Source organism: Gavia stellata, chromosome 7 (genome assembly GCF_030936135.1).
Source record: "Gavia stellata isolate bGavSte3 chromosome 7, bGavSte3.hap2, whole genome shotgun sequence".
In the NCBI taxonomy this organism is placed as follows: Eukaryota; Metazoa; Chordata; class Aves; order Gaviiformes; family Gaviidae; genus Gavia; species Gavia stellata.
Genome location: NC_082600.1, coordinates 37,705,045 through 37,732,835, shown reverse-complemented (window position 1 = coordinate 37,732,835; position 27,791 = coordinate 37,705,045). Strand labels below are relative to the sequence as shown.

The following is a 27,791-nucleotide window of genomic DNA, read 5'->3' as shown; positions in this document are numbered from 1 at the left end:
CAGCATTAATAGTCTCTTTAAACCACTACAACCTGCTGACTTCAGAGAAGGTACTAATATGTATACTGCACAAACATATAAAAAATATAATGGATATATACTGTCCATTAAGTGAAAGGGACAATAGAATATGATTGGTGTTTCTATGCATTATGTTATGTGATATGGCAAATGTCTCATTTTTCTCACCTACGTTTAATAAGTTTTTTTTCCTTTTAAAATGAAATTCAGGGAATCTAAGTCTCTAATCAAGGCAACTTCTTGTTAACCCTGTTAAAGAGATGGATAAACCCATGAGAAATTTCTGTTTCCTGGAGCCTGGAAATCTGCAATAAGGAAGGGCAGGAATATTACTGCGTTTCATACAGATTTTTTTTTTTAAACTTTCACAAAGTCACACTCTCAGTATTTATGATGTCACCCCCTAAAATTTTTCAACTCATTTGCCAGTTTCAAACAAACTTAATAGAGGGTAGAGGTCTCAAAACTCTAAATGGGGTACAATAAAACTCTAAGCTCAGTGAAAATATTTTCTGTTTGCAGAAGTTGGAGTGGAAAACCTGTTGTAACATACTGACGGAGAAAGAAATGAATGAGAAATGAATGAAGTGACAGAGAAAGATATCCACCATATCCATCAGTCATTGCTTCTACAATTTTTATCTGATATGACCTTTTCCAGAAGTACATTAGTATTGGTATAAATATTTGTGTTTTCAGATTAGAGAACTAAGTGTTGACAAGAAGGAGAAAAAGGAAAATATATGAGCTCTTTATTCCCTTTTGCCCAGGACTGAAACAAAGGTTGACAGTGCTGTTGAGGTACTAAGAAAGCAAGCTGTAGGCAATTACTACGACTGTTATACAAGAGCAAAAACACAGAGAAAGGACAGCTTAAAAAAAACAACCACCGTCTGAAAAACTAGCCACTTCCTGCTCTGTGTTTCAAGATCTGATTTGGATTATAGAACGCATAAAACAATAGCTCAAGAGCAATTTGCAAAAGGGCACAGAAACCTGAATGACTGCTTAACAGCATGTTTCAGAGAGGCTGAATTCACTGTTTTACTGATACTGAAGAATATGGTGCAAATTCTAGTGTAGTAACCTCAACTCAAAAAAATGAAACTATTGGAATAAATGTGTGTGTGTATGTATGTACACATATATAGCTTTATCATCAAGTGTGTGACTTTAAAGCCTTCACATTTCCTAAGTGACTTTTCAAGAGGCATGGTCATCATGTTTTAAATACAGAGGTGTTAGGCTACTTGATTGATGGTTTAAATTACTATTTGCCTAGGAGAACAAGAAAGTGCAGCCTCTGGTCATAAAATCTAGTGACATATTTTCCCAAGAACTTACACCTTGTTTGTGGGTGACATAGAATGAACAGGTCAGACAGCACAAGTCTCTCTAAGCCAACTGCCTTCCTTAGGTTTCTCTAACCTACAATTATTAAACAGTAAATAACATTTCATTCCTGATGATACTGTAGCCATTATTCTATCTTGATTCAAGCCTGGACTAAACCTTTTGGAGACGGAAAATATAGTATTTTCTTAGAGCCCGAGTTGTAACCTCTGGGTTATAACAAACTAAGTCCTTTCCAACATTCATTGAAATAGTTGCCTGCTATTCAGTAATTTATAATAAGTCCACTGTATCCTGACTCCTGAAGTCTTTTCTGCTGTTTTGAGAAATTCTACTTCTGAACAGAATACAAAAATAAGGGAGAAACTGCAAGTAATGAAAGCAAACTATGAACTCCCAGTGCAAATGCTGTATTAAGTTGACAAACTAACTATTGAGAGAAAAAAGCAAAGCAAATGAAGAGGAAAAAGTTACCAAAATGTCATAGCTCTAAAGCAGTAATTTTAGGAGGCTATTTTAATTATATTCAATTATTGAGTATACTAGATGATAAAGCCAATGACTAATCAGAAACACAGGCTTTATAGCAATGATTCTCTCAGCAGCCAAATGATTCAAACTGACAACGTACACAAACTTTACCTTGTTTAGCCCTGTATCTTAAACAGAATATTTTCTGTAGCATGTTCTCTAAAAGATAGCACCGATGTGTCTTTGTTAGACAAAAATAAATAACACTGTCTGTTCACACAGTAGACTAGGAAGCAGGCAGTGTATTTTTAGCTACTGTTAGTGCAAAAGCCTCTTGGAAATGTCTCTTACCGGTTCTCCTGCACTGCCTGCTGCGTGATGGCAATAACTGATGAGACCAGGGATGGGCTGTTCACCTTTTGCCATGATAACAGCTGAACTGGTGTAGGATGGATGCTTCTAATGCACAACACATAACAGCTATGAATACAGTGACAGGAAAACATGAAACTATACAAGCAAATGACTGATAGGGAATGAGGTGAAAACAAGTGTGACACTGAAATGCCAAGCTCATATGAACACAGCCAGTTTGGATCTCAGGTATTTTCTGCCTTTAAAAATTGCACATATTATTTATCTTTGCCAATATCAAAAGAAATGAATCGATTTGAAATTTGCATTAATAAAAACTGAAACTTGCAAGTGATAATTACCTTAATTCATCCCTGTAAAGATATATGTAATCAGGATTTTCTGTACATGAGGAGATGATCTCCAGCTGCAGCTGTCTTAGAAATGTCAAGATGTCTCAGACCTGAATTCACATTTCTGGAGTTAGAATGTTGCTGCTTTGGTTTAGAAATTGTTTAATATAATTTTGAGTTACTTAGACTTTCAAATCCCACCATAGGAATTAAAAGTACAAGTTGTGGAGCAAATACAGAACAAAGCAGTTTGTTAAAAAAAAAAAAAACACCACCTTTCCAAACACATAGGAATACATTGTCTTTCCATTTGAAAACTGAAGACATAAAACTGAGGTAAATATTTATATATTGCTTCAAATAATATGCTATTTCTTTGGAAAACATTTAAAATTTGAACTGAAATAATTTGCAAGTGTTATCTTATTTTTTCCTTTTGTAGTCTCAAATTTACTATTTTGTTTGGGTAATGATGATCTATAATTACTATCTTTATAGCTTTGCTTTAGCCAATGTAATGACATTTAGTTTTGCGGCAGAATTTCACACCTGTTATGTCGACATGCACACTGGAATACAGTAGTCTGGATAGCTTATTACTTAACCTGCTACCTATCTGTCATACTTTTTATCAATGTTTTTTGAAACCAACATTTTCTTTTCAAAATAGGTATTATGGCTTAGAAAATTTTGTTGTGATTCCTTCATATGCCACCTACTGGACTTTGCATGTTCAGGTGTGTGAGTACTTTGAATTAAAAAAAAAAACCACTAAAAATAATCTGTCACATCAGAATGGTATCATAAAAATGCACGTTATTGTCAAGATAATAAACAATATATATCTCCCACTGAAATTTGAGATCACCTACCCAAACAGGATTTATATATTTTTATGAATTTTTTTTTTTCTATATTTCTACAAAACATACCTAAACCACATCTGTTTGGCCACGCAGACATCAATGTATAGTCTTAACATGCAAATGAATATTGGTGGAAAGTACCTGAGATAGAAACTAAAGGGTCTCTTAGGGAAACAAGCCAGACTCACCTTAGCTGCAATGGCTGCTGCCGTTATATGTGAAGAAGAACTGTCCTCTGTTGAGGCAACTCCACTATCCTTCTTCTCTTCCTCCTCTTCCTCACACTGTACTCCTTTGTCTTCTGTCTGCTTGTGCGGGCTGGTGGTTGGAGGAGGAGAAAGAGGAGGTGGTGGCGAAGGTAGATCTTCAAGCTCGTCATGGACCTCCTTTACTTTTACAATGGCATCCCGCAAAAGATCAATGGCATGAGGTAGGGCTGGCAGTATAAACTGAAAGCATTCCTGCACACAACAAGAAGAAAAATGAGTATGAAAAGTTACCTGCAGAAGTAAATAGGGATTTTTCAGATTTACTCTTAAAAGACATAGGGGATTTAAATGTATCTTTTCACCCGATCATAAATAAAACCTTAAATGCCCTATGCAATTGCTCATAGAGGGTAAAAAAACCAAACTCAAAACCAGAACTGGGGACTATACTATATATTTTTGCTGTTTTGCATGCAAATATAGTAAGTTGTACAACAGGGCTAATGTAATTAAGCCAATATTGGATTAAAACTTTGGAAAACAAGAGTTAAATTTTCATGGATACATAATACAGAAACCAGTTCACAGCAGTTGGCAGAATGCTACAAAAATGCAGAATAAAAATGTTAACCCTATCCCTGCAAGGATATTACCTCCAAATCATTCCTATTTGTTCTTTCACAATTAGAGAACAATTCATAAGGGTTTCCATAATTATACTTTTATATAATTATATCCTTTTTTTATTCATAGACTTATCCTATATACTAGAAGAATGACAAACTACACTAATGTCATTATAATTTTATGTAACTCAGAAAAAATTGTTCCTAAATAAACTATTTTTCAAACCTCTCCTTGCTCTATGATCTTAAAATAATTAGAAAGTCTATGTTACATGGCTGGAGAAAGAAAAAATGCAGATGCCATGTAACTGTTGTTCTTGTCCCATAACGGACATATACATCTAAAGCTACCTCTGCTGCTAAAATATGCTAGTATTTCATCAAAGAGGAACTTCAGCACATCACGCACTGTGGCCTCCTGCTCAGATCAGTGTCAATACAGAATTCAGACAGGTTGCTTAGGGCTTTGTTCAGTAAAGTCTCGGAAAAATCCAAGAACAGAGACTCCACAACCCTTCTTGACAACCTGTTCTAATGTTTAATTACGCTCAAAGTGATTTTTTTTTTTCTTTTCTTTTTATCCAACTGGAAGCTACCTTCTTCAATTTATGACTATTGTCTCGCATCCTCCTCCCAGGCACCTCAGTGAAGAGTTTTCTTCATGTCGTTTTAGCAGATCACACATAAATATTAAATTATTGGAAAATGATGGCAGGGTCAGAAGAATGAATTGCCATGGCAGTGCAGTTAGGGAACATACAAGTTGAGAAAGAAAGCTGACATTATTCCTTTCCTTTTGTTGCACTTCATTTTTGGTTTTGTTTCAAGCATAAGGAAGATTTTTAAAAATGTATTCCAACATTTTTAGAGTATCCAGAAAATAAATAATGGTAAACATTTTGTAAAAAGATACTGTAACAAATATTTTCAATAAATAAAAATGACTATGTAAACAAAATAAAAAGCAAACCATCCATCAGAAATTATTAGAGTTTATATAAGCCACTTTATAAGTCAAAAACATGACTCACAAACACTGTATTTCCTCAAAGCTTCTAAATAAGAACCCACTTTTCAGTTGCTCCTTTAAGAGTAATGAAAAGTCAGACTACTTCATAGATTTATAAATTCTTTAAATAGTCAATTTGGCACTCTGAAGAACTGGAGTAAACTGGATGAGCATAAAATGCACTATATGATGAATATATATTAAAATATATTTGTAAACATAATAAAGAATTATAACTTCTAATGTAACTGCAAACCTCAGAGTTATTGTGCCTCCACAGTATTATTTTAAAAATGGTTTAAAATACTGAAGCATATAACCATCATTACTTTGGTAAAAAAGCAGACCTCAAGTAAGCAGTAAACAAGAACAACAATCTGTGAACTGCCCAATAATCATGAAAAGGTACATTAATGATTAACTCATTAGAGACACACGTCCCCCACTCCTACCACTGAAATAAAGCCTTGTTGGCTTGACTGTTGATGAATAGGTTCCCAGTAAGTACTCTAAAAGCTCATGCTATTTGTGAAACTCATTGTTTCAGGCAATTGTTAGTACAATTATGAAACTTGCCATAGACCCAATGATTTCAATGAGCATCTGGTAATTTCACACTTTGCCCTGTTTCATAACATTAAATATCTTTTGCAAGGTTGAAAGAAAAGAAAACAGACCAAAACAACACAAAAATGGAAGCATTCTACAGATCTTGATTCAGTGGTACATCCCACACAAACGTTCTCTGGAGAAAACACGTTTGGCACACATTGTGTCCATTTTTGAGATGGAGCATTTACACTGCTGCCATTTTCTATCAATATTTTAATATTTTATTAATGAAGTATGTACACTGCTGCAATTTCATAGCTTTATATAAGCTTCATACTTGATTGTATTAATACGATGGAAAGGAAATTAGCAAGTCATAAAAGAGAAATGAGAGAAATTCCTGGTAACAACCCGTCCTATTTGGTTCTTGAGATCCAGCCTGCTATGGAACAATTTTCTCTACTATTCATCTCAAAAATCTTTGCTGAAATCTGATATTTTAAAGATGTTTCATATTAAAATAAATTGTGACAGAACAAAGTATCAACATGACAGGAACAAATAAATCATCAGTTTATAAAAAGCTTGCTTGTATAATGAAATCAGATGACATTTTTTTTCTTTTCTATCAGCATTACCTTTTTTATTACTTACTTTATATCGAACTATTGTTAAAATACTTATTAACATTTTTCCATTTCTTTTCCTCATCCTCTTTCTACAATTTACCTATCTTCACAGCCTGAGTGTGTCAGGGCAGAAAATGACAATGTTTTCTGTACCTAGCTTGTTAGGAGTGCTACTGAATACAACAAAACCCATTAGAGATTGTAGGCTATTTCATCTCTTTCATAATTCAACAAAAGTAGTATAGACTTCTGAAAAAATCTTCTAACTGGTGCTCTAGTTCTCTAAGATGTGGGGCCCATTGCTATGTTAAATACATGTACACTCATATGACTTCCCACTCATAATTGCACTCATAATTCCCACTCAAAACATGCAACAAGCCTTGGAGGATAGTGGGGCAGGAGTATACCCACTGCCCCACTATCCTCCAAGGTCTGTTGCATGTTTTGAAGGCTTTTTAATTTCTTTTCAATCACAGAGTCTCATTACATTTCCTAAAAAGGCTCTAAGGAATGGTAGAATCATAGGAGGGCTTACTGAGTCCTTGAACTGAAACATGTAGACAATGTATCTGAAAACCTGTGATGGCTGCTTAAGAGAATAGAATTCAAAACATTTGCTCTTCAGCTTCCAGGTGACAGCCCACACAAACATTCTTTATTTATCTCCAGACATAAGTCTTTCAAGCAACAGTGACTTCAGGGCTGTGCTGTCAAACACATTAGTACTGTCTCCTCTGTGACTGGGTACTACTGATTCAGAAGACATTGATAAACTACCAGGTATGCATTTGTCAGAGGCCAGAGGTAAAGACATTTTTAAACAAGGCCACTGACATAGTCTGAGCCCTGAAGAAATACGTTCTCATGATTGATGGGGGAACTATCTTAGCAGTTTTGTATCAGGTTGTACAGCCCACTATTCAGCTTAGCTTGTGTGGAGAAGGCTGTTTTTGCGGATCTATCCGCCAAGTACACAGAAAGAGTGAGCACTGGAAAGATACAGCCTTACTAACACAAAAAATAAAATTCCTCCTCATGTTTAATTATGTTTCTCTCAGCTTTACAGGCAGAAAGTAAGCATGAATAAAACCATTAAGCCTAACTTCCCTGTCCAAACTGAGCAAAATGCAGGAAGAAAACAAACTGTATAAAGGGTGTAAATTCTGATACCCATATCCAAAAGATTTTAAAAAAATCCTCAAACTCTTAAAAATTATGTTCCTTTTTTTCCCTCTTGCTGACCAAAATTGGGAATATTCTTCATACTCCAGCAAGTTCTACCATACACTAGGCCCTCCCTCCTCTTACTTCTGTGTGAAAAAAACACTTTCTTGGAAGCTGTAGACAACACAGGGATCAGGTACAGCCTGACTAGAAAAGAAGGAGGAGGTGTAAGAGACCATTAGACTCTTCATTAGCGCTGCCTGCTACAGCGAACACTCTCTTGCACTACATGTAACACTGTCCTGGTCACACAGTACCTTCAATCAGATTGGAATTGTATTGTCCCTGATGGAGAGTGATGGTGCATTCAGTTATATGAAATGTATTTCAATGCACTTTTGTAAAATTTGTTGTAGTGGGTACTTTCTACCATTCAGAACAATGGGAGGTACTCATCGTGGGTCCTCAGTAGCAGATCAGTAAGAACACTTCTTACCTGTGACCCTTTCTTGCTACCTGGCAGATTAATTATGAGAGTTTTCCCCCTGATTCCACACACAGGTCTGAAAAGAAAGAAACCCAGAGTGAAATTCTTGCATGCAACTTTCTCCGCTGTGGGAAAAAGAACAGAGCATTTAAGATAAATTCTATTATTTATCAGAATTTGTAAACTCAATTTCCAACATCTAAAAATATTTGCTGATCACGTTCTCATAAAACAGCTCAGGAGAAGCTGACAGAGTCCAACATTTAATTGATAGTATAAAAACCGGCTAGATTTCTATCTTTTTTAGATCTGCGTAGCTCCCTTAATTCTATTGTTTACTTGAATCCAACACATTCTTTGATATGTGCTCATACACATGGTTCCTTTGTAACGTAACTGATGGTGTCAAATACTATGTCCCTTGCCAGGTAAAAAATACTAAGTCATGCTGGTTGCATTAACTCATATATGTTTTCTTTTTTTTTAAAGATGCAACATAAGACAAGCACAGAGGGAAGTAATTCTCAAGTGAAAATTGCACTTATGCAATTCATACCTAACAATCCTAACAATCTTTCCTTCCCCCTCAAAAAAAGACAAAACCAACTATCAAAGATGGAAGATTTTATTTTATTTTTTGTCTTTAGGGAATTCCTTTGGTCTTGATGCAGGGCTGAACTTAGACACCCAGGTGCTGAATGCTTTCTGTTGTTTAGAGTTTGCCTCTTCTGCCTTTTAGCTAAGTATTTTTCAAGGAAAAAAATAATTACTGGATTTTGTCTTAAGATTATAAAGAGTGCCTCCTGCTTTTCTCCACTGTTTATGAAACCAGTGGTGAAAAACCCAGGACTGGGAAATAAGGATAAGAAAAAAAGTAAAAGGATGAAACCGAACCACAAAGATATGGAAGCTACAGTTGAGAGAAATTGTGTAACAATCTCTTTATCAAACAAAAACATGAGGTGCTGGAGCGTGTCCAGAGAAGGGCGACAAAGCTGGTGAGGGGTCTGGAACACAAGTCTTATGAGGAGCGGCTGAGGGAGCTGGGGTTGTTCAGTCTGGAGAAGAGGAGGCTGAGGGGAGACCTTATCGCTCTCTACAACTACCTGAAAGGGGGTTGCAGAGAGGAGGGTGTTGGTCTCTTCTCCCAAGTGACTAGTGACAGGACTAGAGGAAATGGCCTCAAGTTGCGACAGGGGAGGTTCAGGCTAGACATTAGGAAAAAGTTCTTCACTGAGAGAGTGGTGAAACACTGGAATAGGCTGCCCAGGGAGGTGGTAGAGTCACCCTCCCTGGAGGTATTCAAGGAGCGTGTGGATGTGGCATTGTGGGATGTAGCTTGATGGACATGGTGCTGTGTGGTGTTGGGTGGGTTGTGGCTTGTTATTGTTGTTGTGTGGCGTGGATTTTGTGGGTTTTTTTTTTTTTTTTTTGTGGGTTTTTTGATGTTGTGTGTTTTTTTTTTTTTTTTTTTTTTTTTTTTTCCCAGGTTGGACTCGATGATCTTACAGGTCTTTTCCAACCGTACTGATTCTGTGATTCTGTGATTCTGTGATGAGCCATAAGTAAAGACAGACTAGAAAAGAAAACAATTTCTTGATAGGGCATTACCAAAAATTTTCAGCCAAAGGACATGGTTTATTGGGTAGTCAACTTCCCTGGATTTCTTGTTATACAAATAATTCTCAGTGATTAATGTAATTTATTGGTAGCATGGCATTTTCTAGCAGGGTAGCAAGTATTCTAGTGATAGCTGTCATAATGCTCACAATTAAATAGCACAGAGACCATTTTTGTGCCATAAAATGAACTTTTGCTATCCCAGTCAAGCCAGCCTGAAGAGAAGTCTTATTTTCAACTGACAGCTTGAATATTGCCCAACTCCTAGCCTCTGCTTTCCGGTATTCACTTCTTGCACGCTATAATACCCTCAGTTAAGAAAGAATTCCAGGTAGCTGAGGAATGGTCTACTGCAATGCAAAGATGAAGAGACTGAGTTAAAGAAATGTGCTCATTTACTCTTGCTGTAGTAGTCAAACTTACAGAGTACAAACTCAGTCCAGCAAATCCCATATGTGGGATAAAGTTTATGACAGATTCAAAATAAAGGAAATAGGAATTATCCACAGAGAAGTTAAAATGAGGTGGAACTGTGTTTGGCAGATAGCTCCTTTAATAATCTTCTTCTTGGCTCCTTTATTCTGCTTTAAATAATTTTGAACATTATATGCTAAATGACCAGTACAGCCAACCAATAATAAAAAAGGACTAAACCAGCAGCCATTCTCCTGAAAGCTACAAGTTTCAGCTGCCAATCATCACATCTGGTGGCTCAAGACAGAAATGGAACTGCCAGAAATTTCTCAAGAGAGCATGCAAAAGTAAATAAAAGTACCTAAGAACTGCATGGCTTGCAAAAAATATTGTGTGCGCTTACAACATAAAAGCACACAAAATGTGCATGCATTCTGGGTAATTTGAGAGATAAATTAATCATATTTCTCCAAATGTAGAACGGTTGAGGAAGATGCTGTGGATGTCAAGTTATCCTCATCCTTGTGATGCAGTGGACAGAAATTTTAAGAAAAAACAAAGAAGTTTGAGACAGAAGAATAAAAACAGAAGCAAGGGAGTGGAAGGAAAAACAGCATGTGGGACAAAGAAAAAAATGGATGTGGGAGGAAAGAAATACAGGTCTGACAGAAGTAGGAATGGAGAACATGATCTCTCTGGGAAAAAACCATGATCTCCCTAGGAAGAAATTATGCTGGTAAAAGCAGAATAGATGGCCAAGGAGACAGAGAGTGCTTTAAAAAGCGTCAATAAAGACTGGCACGGCATGGGTAGTTGACAGGTAAGGAATCGCGTGAAGGGAAGAGAGAATTCTGGGATAAAGACAGTCTGGGGAGGTCACAGAGAAGAAAAGGAAACACTTTCAGGAAACACATAAAAAGGTCTATGACGCTCTAAGATACTCCCTGGTGGACCTTGGGACGGAATCCGAACTACGAGAGTCTCACTGCCCCTCATTTGCTTGTAAGTATCTGTGAATCCAGTCTACAAAATAACTCACCACTTCCTAATGCTGGCCCATAGTCATGAAGATTTATAACAGTTTTTAAAAGTTCACGTGATAAAATTCAACATGATTGACCTAAAATTTCCAAACTTGCCGGTGATTTATAGAAGTGTCAGCTTAATGTTGCATAACAGAAGTTCTGTTTTTGTTTTTTTGAAAAGTCAAGAAATTACATGCAAAATTATCCATCAGAACTTCATTTCAAAATGAAGTCAATGAGAGGTAAGCTTAGAACAAGTGACATTTTATGTTAAACACTTTGAAAAATTACAATCTACATTTCTCAAACTGTGTAGCTAAAATAAGTGTATGTTTTTGACCTCTCTTAACGTGTGCCTTAGTTCTCTTTGTAAGGGGGGATTACAGCACTACCTCAATTTGCAGAATTTGCTGTGAAAATATATTAACAATTTGTGTCTTAGACTAACAAATGATGTAAGAAAAATCCCAGAGGAAGTGAGTCTGCATTCAGAGAAGATTCTGAATAAAGAGCACCAAAACCGATATAGGATTACACATAGGACAACCAAAACAAAGAAAAGTAAATTTCCTTCCTCCATCTTAAGCATTTGCAGAGGAATTCTACAAAAAATGTAATCATAACACACGCATGCATTTATGCAGAACTGAGATTGCACAAGAAACCATAATGATGTAATTTTTGCGTACTTAGCTTTATGATCGGAACAGTGTTAGAAAAATAATGGACTTTTGCATGCTGATTACTTTTAGGCCTGACAGAGTAAAGGTTTTCACTTGGAAATTTTTTAAGGCCTGATACGATTGCATGCAGTATCTTTGTAGTGTTATCTCCCATTATTGTCATCAATTACTACTGAAAGTGGCTGCAGTTTAAGGGACATTTTCTTGCTATACATACAGAAAAGTCAGGTTGCAATCCAGCATTTTGGTTCCACTACCATTACAACATCCTTTCAGCCATCCTGATCATACCACATCCTAAATCAAACTTGGTAGTGTTATCTAAATGGCTATCCTTTTCTTGATCAGAAACAGAACAGCTAAATTAACCTTCCTTTCCTCTCCTTGTGGTAGTATTCTGTTATCCCTTCCCTTCAGATAAACACAAACTATGATACAAAAAATTGTATCAGATAAAAAATTAAAATACTTGCTAATTTGGACAGAATCTGAAGGTGTTAACTTGGCAATGTTGCCCTTTCAGATATGTGATACGAAAAGTTTTAAAACACCTTGTCAAATCACTAAACCTCTCATCTAAAAGCCCTTAAAAAATGCAAGCATCTCAATATAAAGTTGCAGATTTGAAAGTTCCTCCTTTATTTCTTATATAATTATTTTCTTGTTATACCCTCATTATACAACGGGAAATCAAAAACCTGTAACAGCCATTGTTTCTTAGTTATCTTGAAACAATGTGCAAGCGCAAACTAACTTATGAAAGGTATTGATACTACTAAGTCCATCATAGGTAAAATGAGGTAAATTGAAGAAATGAAATAAAAATGACCTCCAGAAAGAAATACAGGATAACAAGATAGGTCACTGATAAAAAAGAAACACCATCAGGCAGAGAAACAGTTACTAATTATTCAGCAGGAAATACCAAACTCTAGGAGTTGAAGTACTATATCTGAAAGCATGGGATAAAATACCATTTAACTTATTCAGAGAGCTTTTGCTGATACTGGAATAAAAGTTGTATCAAAACAATACATTGGTATTTATCAAGGGGTTTTTTGCTAAACAAAGCATTTTAGTACTTGATGAACAACATATAGAAGAATTCTTCACTCACCATTGAAATGCCAGAACTCTAGGATGAAAAGAAAGCTGTTTAACAGCATGCATCAATATCACAAATAACCTGGCACAGAAAATACAGGAGGATATAATGTCTAATGGCAACAAAGGCAACAAAGGGAATTAAATGAGACACTGCAATTACCGTTCTTGGAATTTGGCCACTTCTCTGAAGTTAAGACTTCTAGTCTTGATAACAATGGAAATCTTCAGTTATTTGTGTATAGTTATTTCATGACAATGTGTGTTTCTAAGGAAATAGTTCATCTCACATTTTGAAGGAAATAGTCTTACCTAGAAAGCATGCCCAGAGGAGTAACATTAAGTGATCCCATCAGCATTGCCAGGGCCATCCCTGGGGCTTCCCGCTCTATTACTTCTTTAGTGGCCTGCAATCAAAGATTAAATAGCAAAGTGAGTGAAGAAGTACAAGGACAAGAAAAATATGAAACCAGCTAAAATTTGGGTAAGAATATCTCCTTTTTTTTTTTCCTGCCAAGACACGTCCTTGCTAAATTCTCAACACTGAAATATGTTAAAGAATTTTCTCTTGGTTGTGTAAAATAGGGAAAGACAAGGGGTTGGGAAGAAGCACTGTTAGCTGTACTGTAAAGACTCCTATAGAAAATGTTAAAAGTCAGGACCCTATATATATATATAAAACGTTAACCAACACCACATAAACAACAACAACTCCCTCTAACAGAGAGAAAAGAATGTTTGTGAATAAGCAAAGAAAAGACCAAATGTAAATGTAACTGCCTTTTCTTCCTCATCAATCCCATGTACATTTTCCCCTTGAGATTTTCCCAGGCATGAGAAGGGTGAATCGGTCTGCGCAGAAGACAGAAAAAAAATTTTGCAAAGGGAAGCCCATGTAGCAGGCAGGCAGGAAAATAGTAAAATGATAATGATAATGGCCAGAGGCTGAGGCCTTCCCTTTTGATCACGTCAGCAAAAGAGCGGTTCCAAACAGGCTGGTGGCTTTTATTCACAAGCGGTCCATATGCAGTGGGCACTGAGAAGCCTGGAAGCAGAGTCTGAAAAGTCTTGTCTTTTTAGTCCTTTCTCTACACAGGGAATCAGATGGAAAATCATTTTTCTGGGACGTGCACAACCTTCTGTCCTTACTTCCTAACACAAGTTTTCTCAAATACACAATCCGTCCAGTCTTCCAACCTCTAACTTTAGTTAGGACATAACACCTCAAAGGCAGGTTACAGTCCTACCCTCTTCATTTCCCTCACAGTAGTTGCTGTTCAGTGGATCATCTTGTTTCATGTTCTGAAACAAGATTCTAAGTTATCTGGCACAACTAAAATGTTAGCAATGCTCATAAAACTGTGAAACCTATTGTAAAACATCCAGCCAAACTACAATGCTTTGATGGTACAACTATCAAAACAGAAATAGAAAAGCACGTCTTAAATATAAGGACACTCTGAATAAGCTACATTTTCTTGGCAGTTTGATACAGAAAAAGAGTAAAATGGAAGAAAACCAGACAAATTATTTTGTGGGAAAGATTAAATTACAAATCATATCCTTGTAATTTTGTAAGCTCCTAGTTTACAAAGAAAAAAACATAGTCACAGAGAAGGAAAACAACAGAATTAACCCAACGGTATCACTGCGAGAAGGATCCACGAGTCCCATACTGGCTATACAGCTAAAACACTTACAGGAAGCAGTAAATAAAGCCGAAAAAAAATATCCCTGAACAATACAGATATTTAAGTGGCCATATTCTCAAATACTGCCACTAACATTTAACATGTTTTAAAGGAATATGTCAGTATCAGAAGACATCAGACACAGCTACCAAGTAAACCTTCAGATCTTTTACTACTAAGCAAACTTGGTACGTGCTTAGTTGTGGGAAGCAGGAACTTTGGTTTATACCAAACCATGCAATTTTAATTCAGTAGCTGACACCACAGTCTCTTTTATTTCAAGCATAGCATGTTGGTTTTAGCATCTGCCATCCTCCACTCAGAAACAGCATATAAATACAACCCAGTGTCTGTATTTCTACAAAGAGAAAATGAGAAGAAGCAGGCTAGGACTGATGTAGGCAAAACTAAAACCTCTCCACTGAGGGAGATTGTCTAAAGATACCTGCTGAGGTATTAAATTATCAATCACATTAAAAATTCCTAAGACTATCCATAGACCTGGTGATTTTTACAGTACAGAAGAAAAGGGCATTGCAATGCAACAGTAAAAGGACACTTTGTTGACAATGGAAAAGTTGGTGAAACGTGGAATTCTCTATGTGTGCATACATACTAAGTCTGTATCTATGCCTTTTATTTCAGCTAATACCATGCTTCAAAGCTATTCAAAACTGGCTTTAAATATAAAGTGCATTTTGAGATTTCTTTTTTGCCCTTGAGCACAGTGACACTTTGAAGATATCATTAGTTAAAATTCTAAACAGGCTTCAAAGGTAGTACAAGATGCAAAAGAGTTTCATAAACAATGATCCTGCAGCTCGGGGAGTCCTTCAATGAAATTCAAGTCCATTTGCCAACTTCACAAGAAAAATGACCTTCACAAAATGTCACTGCTAGCAGGCAATGTGATTATTAAAAATGTGTAGACTAAGCAACAAAATCTGGAAGGGCAGAAAGTCCAAACAGCAGTACAGCCCTCAATAAAGGTTTCTAAAAATACTTGTTTCAAAATATATATGCTTGTATTTATTACTGCAGGCAGACTTCTACAAAGAGGGGAATGCTTCCTGTTTTCGTATTTGCAGCCGGACTAGCTGGATGTAACCAAAAAAGGCTGCTACTAAGCAAACAACTTTTACAGCGACATCTGCTCTTGAAATCAGCCACTGGAAAGCCCACTCCTGGGATGTCCTCAAATAACACAACTTCAAATGCACAGTGTACAGGAACTGAAATCACCATCACACTGGGAAGCACACTCTTAATTAGCTATACATATATGAACGAAATTAGCGGTGCTGCAGTGATTTGCAGATACTTTGTGTCTCTCTGTAACAACTCTTTGTTTCACCTAACAATGTACCAAAGTGCTGGTGGCCAGGCTTTCTAACACTTCTTTCAGGTTTGAAGGAAGGGTGGAAGAGAGATGGCAAAACTAGATTCTCATCCGTGTCCAGCTCAGGAGTTAACTGTCTGGTACCAACATCTACCTTCATGCAAACTATTAAAGAATTAGTGACTCAGCACTTTCACATTTTACCAGTACTCTAGCACGGCTGAATTAAGATTGTTAAACTTGGTTTCATGGGCAATTTTTTCTTGGTAGTCTCACCATCAGCCAGCTTTTGCCTGCTGCAGGGGGCCATAGTGTTAGCACAAAATGAAGCACAAATTAAGGTTGTTGCCCCTGGCTCTCTTACAACAGTGATGACAACACTACTATGTGGGCAGAAGCAGGAAAAAATGATGAGGAGATCTCATTCAGAGCTGTCACACTGATGCCTTCATCAGGACTGAAGCTATACACTGAATTCTCAAACCTGAGGCTGATGACTGTATAAAAAGTAGGTGGACAATACTGGAGTAAATTTGCATAATATACTGACAGCAAGGAAGTGTCCCCAGTTACTCCCACATAAGGTGGCAGTGCAAAGACAGATGCATACAAGATGGAGGTGGAAGGGAGGGGTTCCACAGCAGTGGAAGCATTTGAAGGTAAAAGTCAGAGTTCAGGAGAGAGACAGAAATGCAGAAAGGCCAGTTTGGAGGTTGCAAAGAAAGGAGAGGTCTGTAGTTTAGATGGAGAAGTGAATGTGGGAGGAAGGAAGCCTAAGTAGAAAGGAAGAATTGCAGAGAGGAAGTCCAAGCAGCAGGATTGTCAGAAGGGCAGGGATGAGAGTAGAGTGAGGGCAAGTGGATGAAGTGAGTGGGATGGAAATAAGACTGCACAAGGTGGCTTGGATGGACAATACGTGAGGGAGAAACTCAGGAGAAGCAAAAGGGAAGATAGGGCATGATAGAAGTGTCAGGCTGTGGGGGAACCAGGGAGAAAGACAATGGGACTGAAATAAGACAGTAGTTTCTACTCCAGAGACGAGAAGTAGAGACTAACAATTAAATAATTATTTCATGGAACTATTCAGGACTTACTAACAATGTCTATGAGAGCAGTTCTTTTTATATTTCATTGCTATACGAATAAACGCAATTTCTTTTAAAACACGTTTTTGTTTTCAAAGTCCCTTTTTATTGGAGTTAGGGCCTTATGTTCCCAAACCAACTGATATATTTTTAGATATCTTTGACATAGTTGTGGTTGCTTAACAGATGGCTTGCTGCCAATTGGTTTCACAGAGTTCTCTGCTGCTTCACTGCCTTTCTTTGCCTCCATATAAATTAAGTTAGCTCAGCTGCTAACCTGTGGAAGCCCTCCCAGGCAGCTTCTGGAGGATATACCCACTGCAGACTGATTTAATTAAAAGACCTAGGACTGCTCTTCTTGAAATGTTCAGAAACTCATTATCTTTGTCTTTCAGGTATTAGACGTAGCAAAGTTTGACCTCTTAATAGTAAGTAATGATCTGAGACATTTCATATACCCTTCAGCAGTTTTGGGACGGTAATATGGTTTTACCTCTTCAACTAAAATGCAAATATGAGAGTGAGAAGTCATAATACATTCAATTAAATTAAGATGACCGAGACTGCCTCTATTGAAAATATTATTTCTGTTGAAAAAGTTCAAATCTATGACTCTGCATAGCATGTCATAAAGCTATTTATGCAAATTAATGGACAAATTTGCAGATCATTTATACTTAACAGACTATAGAATTAGCATAGATAACATTTTATTACCTATTTGAGCTTTCCATTGAAAGCGGAAGTCTTGGAAGGGCCTAACCAAAGAAACACCTATATACCCTCTGCAACAGAGCTCACAGACGACAGTCAAAACTCAGAAGACTGGATAAAGAACTATGGAGACAGATCAGTCAAATATGCAACAAAAATGTCAGTCATGTCTGTCAACCAGTTGTGTAAGAAGTGTATACTTTAGGAACAAAAATTGCATCTCTCAGCTTGGATGAGAGACACCTTCTTCAAAGTTATTCAGTGTACCTCTGCTGGAGATAACACATGTGCCTGTAATTTCTATTTGCAAGTCAGCTATTTCAGCTTATTCTCTACTTCCCCACTCTTATTTTGCAGGCGACAAAATAGAGCTTACATGGAGCTAGACTGATTAGAGTTTCTCGCCTAAAAATCACTTATCTGTTGTTTCTTCTCTTAGTGCAATAAGAAATACAGGTTGCAGCAGCTGGTTTCTTTCAATACACTGAAAAGTTTTTGGATAAGGATCAGTTTTGAGTCGCTCATTCTCACCATTATGCTGTCTTTCCTTGAATTTTTCTTATTCCCTGCCCCCAATAACCTGCGTGATGAAATTCTGTGTCTTTTTTATGGATAGAAGGCTTGACAGGAACCGTGCTCTCTGATGTTCTCCAAAATCAAATTTTTTTGTCTAACTGCTCAGCTAATTTGACAAATGGATAAAACCGATCACATATGCTATTGCTGCAAACCAACCAAAGTTAAGCAGGTTTGTAAAAGTCTCTCAACTTGTGATCAAAGTTAATAACTTTCTAACAATACAGTGGCCCTAACACATCATTAGGGTGGCTGCAGCCAGAGATACACCATGCAATGGCTGTCCTTTCACATGTATGCAATTATGATTATCATTGACTTCTCGATGTCAAATGAGTTGTCACAGATCCGTGTAAGTCAAGAATGGCCCCCATCCAGAGGACAATGAATAGCTGCTTCTGGACAGGGTGGATCCCAGAAATAGGTGTTTACTATCATTCTAGAGCTTTTGACAGATGCACAGCCACACCAATGAACCTGGCCATACGCACCTTAAAAGTAATAGCCCAACAGTCATGGTTTCCTTAACAATAAGTTATCCATGAGTGCTAATGATGTGGGCCTGTAAAAACCCATCATCTGTTTTATAGTCCCAGAGTGGTGGATAATAACTGCCGTAAGGGTACAGTATGCACCAAATCACTATGTTTGGGCTCACAGGACAGACTGGTGGTGGCTAGGTAGACATCAGGCCAGTGCTGCACCTGATCCTTGTGTTTTTTCCTTCTCATGAAATGACCATCCAGGCTTCTGGTAATTTTACTGTACAGTAAGAAACTCACTCTGAGTCTGGCGAGTCTCCTTTTTGACATTCCTGTTGTGTCTCTTTGATGTTAAATGCTGCTCTGTGTGTGAGACACACATAGACACATTCTGAGAGGTTTTATATATTTTTTTTACACAAAGTAAAACAAAACATGTCTAAACATATTAGGGTGGCTGACTCTATCGCCTTTCCCTCTTACCAATGGTGAGCTTGGTACATATTCCTCCAATAACTGACCTGATTACATGTTCTTTTTCCTCTTATTCTCACAACTCAAATCTACAAACAGTCAAAAGTGGATGAAAGCGTGATTAATGTAGCCAACTAAAAATGAACTCTACAAACTGGTGTATCTGCACACACCAATAACGCATTTCCACTGACAGTAATTCTGCAGCACAAGAACGCTGATTTGAAGCCTACTTGCACTCTCAGCATATTTGCAGTGACTCTGCTGCCACCAAGATCCCAAACATCACAAGAGGACCCTATACAATTTATCTGAGTGAGGAACAAAAGTGTCACAGCAATAACTGCTGTTAGATTAGATTAAATACAAGACTCTGTTTTCTCTGTTTCTCCCCATATCCATGATTCCCTCTGCCTACAACTTGCCTCCTCCAAATTCCCTCACTCTCTTCACTGGGATCCATCGTACCATTTATTGTAACCTAATGCCTATGGCATGAGACTCAGAGTCCAGGAGATAATTCAATGTCCTCCTTGTTTATAAACCGACATCAGCAAACAATTCTATCAGTACAATTCCACTGTGTATATGACCATAAAAAGCAACTGGCTGTTAGAGGTACCTCTGACAATACTCAATGACTTATGCATGACCAAGCCATGAATATATTTAATTTGTAAAAGTCGTACTCCAATGACAGTTATTGGGGAAGATGCTTCACATTTTTTATACACAATAAAGAAGCTGAAAGTTTAAATGAATATACTAGAGAAAGCAACATTGTGGAATTTATAACTTGTTCCTGCACCCCAGTAGGTTTGTATCTAAGTTTTGAGCTAAACCTGGTTGCATTTGGCTTACATAAACTTTATAGATCAGTGATTAGCCTGCCCCATTTGTGTAATAGAAATATTAACGAAATTGGTGCATCTGGGCAACTAAACCATGTGCATCTTCTAAATATCACTTCTAATATATATTAAATAAAAGAATAATAATAACAACAACAATTTTCAATCCTGATTGCTAAACAAAGTTTTAAGATAGTAAATGTGTATAAAATATTTATGCCATACAAACTGATCTTAATTTTATGATACTGCCCACCCCTATACATTGTCATAAAACCAACAGAACAATCATTTTTAGAAACAGTTAACCAAACAAAGAAAACGCTTACTAAATGGTTTTCTGCACTATGAGGAATGCATATAGGCTCTATGAAGATGTACGCAGCCCACCAGTTGCAGTACGTTACAGCTGTATAATGGTGTGTGTTAAGCCAGTGTCAAAAGGCAGAGTATTTGCAAAGGGAGAAGGTTTTGGAGGATTAGCTTGTGAAAACAACAGCTGGAAACAAGCCACTGCACTTGCTTCCAAAGAAGGGTGAGGTGCCTACTTCCTTTTTCAGCCCTCTTTTTCAAGTGCAAACTGCTGTGCTTCCCACTTCAACTCCGCTTCATGTAAGAATTAATCCCTTGCTGTTCAATAAAAGTAGTACAGCTGAAGACTTGCTGGTAAAGGTAGTGACACCATTCTGCTATTACAAAACCACTGTTAAAATTTTATCTATTAATCATTATCCTTCTTTTAAGCTTTCCCTCAGTTACATTTTTATTAAATATAAAGCAGTTTGAAGTAAAAATCTATGCAATCCCTCACAACTTTTGCAAAATTCTTTAAAAATTGAAGAAGTGGCACAAAACCTGAGAAGTCAAAAATTTTGTTCTCTGCAGATCACAGAATCACACAGCAGAAATTAGAGAAATGTGTATCAATAAGAATATGCACAATATCTGAATAAAAGAGTCAATAAGAATTCTACAATTAATGCAGCTGACAATGTAATGAGCTTTAACTAACAGTATAATAACTGGGGAGCACCGTCTCATTAAAAAATACCCTGTATAGTGCTTCTGGTTATGTGTACTATCTTCTAGACTATGTATCTATACCAAAGGGGAGCCAGGGTACAGTTAGCTTCATTTCACACAAAACTAGTGCTGAAATTGCATTCTTTATATATGGGGGGGGAGTATATTAAGCAATGAAGTCTAGAACTACGTAAGAAAAACAAACCTGTCACTTTTGCTTAGTTGTGATATTAGCATCACAGGAAGAGAACAGACCCTATTCTTTAGAGTTCCTCATCAGTACACACCAAGAATGAGGCCACCAGGTAGATATGTACACTGCTTTCTCTTAAGAACTTGCCCAGTCTCTTGGGCAACTTATTGCAATTTCACTTCTCTAAATAAGTAATTTTGCGATGCTTCAGCTGCAATGCATTTGCTACTGAGATTGAGATGTGGAACACTCTTCTTTTGAGAATGCTGCCTGTTGTTTCCTATCATTTACTACCTTCTGCCAAGAACAAATATTGCATATGAAATATTTGTACTTCTGAAACTCCAGTCAGTTTCTGCCACAGGTAACGTAGCACCTCCAAACAATTTCAGATAGCAAATCATTGATGTTGAAGGAAAAAAAAAAAAGTCCTTCCTAAAACACACTACAAGGGATGGACTACTGAGCGATAACTTTTCAAGAATATACCACGGCAATACAAGAATTACAAAAAAACCTTTACTTTCTCTTAAGATTCCCTTACACAGTATCTTTACTCCACAAGTAAATGATAAAGCACGTCTAATAACAACAGCTTTAAAGTACTTCTGCTATAACCTAAAAACTCATAGAAAGGATTCTTCAGTGAGATCCCGTGATGCAATTTATGTGTTCAGAGTCTGAACAGTTGTTGATTTAGATACTCGTGAATGATGTGCTCATGAGCACTGAACAGCTGAACAGATTTTGAAAGCCAAAGTGATCTACTGTGCAATCTGTCAAACAATTTCCTATACAGGATTATTTAACTCCTGGCACAAATCACATTTTTTTTTCTCCAAGATTCTCATGGAAACAATTGGATGAAAAGGTTTCTCAAAGAGAAGATGGAAAGCACTGTGTGGACACTGCTGCAGCACAGAGCACTGAAATAGAAGACAGCAGAATTCCTAATCTACACTGAGTGAGGAATATTAAATATATCAAGTTTACCATTTCCTCTAGAATTTTATTTTACTATTTAATTAATGGTTTACAATACTTAATAATAATAGTTAACAATATAACAAAATTCAGTATAAAATATTTTCCCTTAATTTCACTGTTCCCAAGATCTTTTCTATACACATTTCTGTATCCAAAATACCAGTTTCTCCCAGTTTTAGAAGACGTTACAGTATCTTTCATGCACTAGCTAAAACCAGTTCAATCATTTATTGACATTCCTTAGCTGCGACAGAGTAATGCTTTCACATTAATGCAAATTTGCAATGTATAGACAAATTCTGTTGGTTTTCTTCCTAACTGCCCAACTCTTAACTTCAAAACCCTGAAGTTCTTATAATGTAGGCACCTTTTCATTAATATAGATATAGCAACATAGGTATATAAGGACCTCCATTCACATACACTTCTGCTGTGCTTGAAGCAGCAGACCATGTTGTGCAGAAAAATCTTTTTGCTTTTTAATAAAATTCACTCTGTGTCCAAACTTTTTCAGCAGATTGATTTTTATACTAGCAGTGTGTAAGCGGATCACTGAGAAAAGTGGTAGCTTTTAACAACTGGTAAGGCAGAAGAGATTCTTAGGCAGGCACAGGCAACAAGTTAGTTCTTCCTCTGTGTACGTAAAATGTACACAGGACTGGACTCTTGCAATAAAGGCTAAGCAGCTCACTACCACAGTAATGGTAGTGATTCAGAGAACAGCAACTACAAACATGATGGCTTTAAGCAGATTAACTTAAGTAAAATATCAGGCAGCAGTATTTCCATACAATGTATATGGATAATGAAAGACAGTAATTCAGAATAACATAGAAATCATATGCATCTAAGGTTAGCTGCCCAATACTATGTGTCTGATTAAACGAGTTAAATAAAAACCCCCTCATTTTAAAAAAGCTAACAAGGAAAAGAAACAAAGATACAAAATATTTCTGGGGAAAATATTAAGCTGTCTTAACAATGTATCTAGCTATTAATTGAGAAAAACCCAGAAGTTCTAGCTAGGTTAGTAAATCTGTCTTTTCTATGCTTAAGAAAGTCAAAATAACCCTACTGTTACAGACTCCCTCTTGCCTGCAAAGAGCAATGATGAGTTAATAGCAGCTTCTCATTAAGATGCTGCAAGAAACAAAATCCCTACAAGACAAAGACATCTAAAAGAACTTTGTGCCTTTCTCCATTCTTCTTATTCCAGGACCCACCAATACTGAACAGCAGAAATCACTAAAACTTGCATGAATTGTAGAAGAGTTTGAGAGAGACCTTAGTTTAGGCCTTGCTGTTCATGGATTAATTCCGTATACCACTGGATACATAAGAACTATTTGGTTTGAAAGAAAGAACTTGTCAGTTCGTAGAAAGAAGTGGCAATAACCCAGTCATTTTTCACTCTTGAAAAGGGAGCTGTAGCCCAAAAACTCAGACAAAAAAACGGTGCAATGTGTAGGTTTCATTCAGCTTTGAAATCCGCAAAACCCGCCACTTGAGTGATGTACATGACTGCAACACTACACAAAATAAAGCTTATTTCATAAAGTCTGTCTACAGTCTACCTGCAAAAAGATTAAAAGAAAAAGCCTAATTAAGGTGCACAAATATTTCCTGAAAGCGAACAGCGAGGGTGGAAAAGATTATTTAGTGTTGCTACGATGTACTATGAGAGCAGTAAAGGATTAATCAAACAAAAGTTTAGGTGAAGTCTCAGATAAAATTTCTGAACCATGACATCTATCTGACTTCATCAAACTCCCAAATGAAGTGAAAGCAGCTCCAGCAAATTCAAAGTCTAAAATCTGGCTGGGCAGAAAAACAGAAAAACGTACTGGGGTGAACAATTCTGCAACAGTCATTGAAGGATGGATGACTGGGTCCTCTTCCATGTATAAACTCAGTGAATGTATCAGTTTAATTTGCTAACACAATTCACTAACTTTAAGTCATGGACATTATCTTAACAAGGAATCAGTTAAAACTGCATTATAACCATGTAAACACCTTTTCCTAGCCTGTACTCTAAAGGACATTTTAAGAAAAGGGAACACAGAGGATGGAGTGCTTTAAATCTTCCCAAATATTTTCAACAGAATAAACCAAAAAATCATGGTTTATAAATTGTGATGCTCAGAAGTAGTCATGTAAAACCAGTATTGTCTAGCTTCTTACATCTGTATCTATCTCCCCTTTTTCCAACAAAAGCTATTTACCAGCTAAGTAAAAAGGTAACAGTAGAGAGGCACTGGAACTTACTCGGTATCAATATACCTTCAGCAAATTGTTACATGAGTTGTGACAGCAAAAGGCTTCATCACTGGTGGCAATGCATGAACCAAAAAGCATATATGTTCTTTAGCATAACGCCTATAATCTGAGGCATTCTTGTCTAAAATTAAACAAATAATTTTTTCAAACTGGATCTGGAAGCACCATACAGACGTAATAAAATCTGAATTCCAAGTTGATGAGTCACTGTCAGACACATTATTCTTAAAAGAATTGAAAGCTTCAACTGAAACTGAAAGCAGTGATTAAGTGGATCAGGGCAGTTGAACACCTTCTGGAAATCCCAAGGGTAACAAAATAATTATATACCTGTCTTTGAGAGCAAAAGACCTGTATTACTTAGGAATTTGTTTTCTTTTCAGAAACAACTGAAGAAATTAGCTGCCTAGATGCTACAATGCTGACTATCATCAGAATATAGAAGAATAAAGAAAGCAAACTGTAAAAATTTTAATGGAATTTAAATACTGCATTGAAGTGAGAAGACAATATATGAAAAACACTCTCCTGAGAAATACTTCGTTGGATTGAGACATAGTAGTTCAGGAAATGACTATCAGAAATGTAACAAGCTTTTTTATCAGAGATAATAAAGAAGGAAGAGAGTCTAACAAGAGGAAATAAAACTAAGGTAAAATTAGGCTGCTAACAGGAAATTTAGTTATCCTGGAAAGGGAAACTCTATAAGCTGGAAAGACTTGTAACTCTTCATGACCATTCCAGAAGCTAAATTTTTGTTGAAAAGTGCACAGGATAGACTAAAGAATACCTTAATAAAAACAAAAGAAAACTCCAAACAAACAAGCAAAAAATATACTAAAAAAAAGGACAAAATAATGTTAGTATTTCATTGTTCCAGGGATTTGATAGATATGATGTTATTCCCAGGGCTTTGCGTGGAAATTTTTTGTTGTTTCTTTAATCAAATTTTGTCTCATTTATAAGACAAAAATGACAATGTATTCTTTCAACTTAACTAAATTTTTTTTTTTAACTGATTAAAATATTTGTACCAGAACTTGATTGCTGCAGATGGCAAACTGATTTACCTGGATATTTTACAGTGAAGCTGCCTGAGACAGCACTGCATCAATTCTCCGGTAGGTGTAATTTTCAACCAAGAAACTCCCATACATTCAAGAAAAAGCACTGCATTTATTTTCCTTCAGTTTCTGATGCTTTTCCACATTTTGTTTAAAGTTTATATAACCTACATATTATTTGAAAACTAGCTATTTTTCTGAGGTAATATTAGTTTTTTAAAAACTATATTAAAATAACTAAAATAATTCACGGAAAAATGACTTCTGGTTCTTGGGATAAGAAGTGAGTTCTAGCAGCGTCCTGCAGCCCCACAGTGCTGGAGTGAATATTCCTTCTCCCTTCCAGCGTCTGATGTCACTTCTCAAACAACAGTCTAGGGAAGGAGCAAAGTAACAGTGGGAGTTAAAGCTTGGAGAAAGAGAATTGCCACCGAGATCTGTTCTTATCACCAGACCCCTCAACAGTGTGAAGCTGGTGGGAAGTGAGAGACTGCCAGCCTACTGTCTTTAAGAGTTTGCAAAGTTGTGAAAAAAAGATGCCTGGAAGAGCAAGGGAGGGTTGGAAAGGCTGAGAAGAGAGAGGACAGGAGAGCCTAGCAGACTGAAAGGGAGTAAAGGCGGACGTTCGTGCCCTCCGGATCCGTGGAGCAGAATAGTTTACTGGATTTCTAGAGGTTAATGTGAAAACTGGAAGAAGGTTCCTATTCTTAATCGGAACATCGTCTGCCATACTGGGAGCCATCTACACAGGGGCCAGCTGGTGTCGGGAGCATGGGGGCAAGGTGCTCTCTCACAGTGCCTCTCTCTGATTCCACAGCTGGTCTCACATAGGGGAAGGAGGCTACTGACTCATGGAATGCTGCCCTGCCTGGACGGTTAGACATCACTTTGCATATTTAGGGTATCTCTGAAGACAGCAAAAGTAGTAATATTGTATCTGGAGAGATTAAAAGCTAAAGTTAAAAGAATATTACATACAATTATTTTAAGCGTAGGAAGAATTTACTATGAAATTATGACAGGGTTCATTATGACAGAATATTCTCTCTGGTTCCTAGTTGGCACTGGATTCAAAAGCGTAATTAAAACCACAAACACTCATAATAAGCTAGAAACTGTGGCAGAGCTAGGAAAAGAGAGGTCAACTGAGTTGAATTACAAGAAAAGAGGCAGGAAATCCTGCTTCTTACTCTAAGCTGTGACAATGATTTATTCCCTTACTACAGACCTTACAGATGTAGTCAAGTCCTTGTTCTTAATATGTGAGAGAGTGACAAAATGTTTCTGTGAACTGGCAATTGACCATTCTCCCAATACAGAAAGAGCAGGAAGGAGCAACTACGACACACTGCAGTTTGGTAATACTGTACTGATCCAACAGCTTTTTTAGATTAGCTGCAATCTCGTGTTTCAAATTAAAGAGATCTGTAAAATTTCTTACTTAGCTCCTTTGATCCACTCTATTTAATGAACAGAGCTCTACATTCAAACCTTAATCTTTCTGAGCCTCAGCAACAGATTGTTTTTTTCCCCTGTTATTACCTACCTTCCATGGATTCTGAGAATTACCGCAGGTAATATTAGTTATGTGTTTTAGTACTTAATTACTACCGAACTTATTACTGAATACAGTATTACTGCACAGTAATATACCTATTAAATGAAGTGATGGAAGCAAAGACTTCATCATACGATTCAGCTTTTTTTTTTTTTAGTGAGGAGGGAAAGGGCTTTGAGCTGTTCTGTGAAAAAGCTGGATGCTGGTACTGAGATCAGTTTTCGGCTGGTATGAACTGAATCAGATCATGAAGGAGCCGGACAATATTTTTTCCCCATTCCTTACAATTCTTCTTAATTTTTTCAGACTGGTGCAATTTAGAAATAAAATCTAGGCAGGTGGGCAGGACAATATGACAGAAATGCCAGGCATAAAAGCAAGTGGACAGGACAGCAAAAGAGCAAGTATCCGTGAGTAAGCAGACTCAAAGAGCAGCAAGGAGACACTGTAATCAAGAAGCAGGTGAAAAGGCAGGAGGAAAACGCCAGACATTCAGCAAGTCGATAAAGCAGACCAAACAGCAGGTGTGCC

General features: G+C 36.9%; 1 protein-coding gene across 8 annotated transcripts in view; it reads right to left on the bottom strand.

Moving 5' to 3' along the window:
* The window catches only part of GPHN (gephyrin), a 301,131-nt gene that overhangs the window by 104,070 nt on the left and 169,270 nt on the right, over positions 1-27,791 (bottom strand). For 7 of the 8 annotated variants that reach the window (XM_059820017.1, XM_059820021.1, XM_059820015.1 and 4 more), the window contains 3 exons: positions 13,256-13,350; positions 8,107-8,173; positions 3,607-3,879 (listed from right to left, as the gene is read on the bottom strand). In XM_059820017.1, the coding sequence (XP_059676000.1) occupies positions 3,607-3,879; positions 8,107-8,173; positions 13,256-13,350 (435 nt within the window). Of the gene's footprint in view, positions 1-2,196; positions 2,305-3,606; positions 3,880-8,106; positions 8,174-13,255; positions 13,351-27,791 lie in introns of all 8 variants that reach the window. The other variant, XM_059820014.1, reaches the window with a different exon arrangement.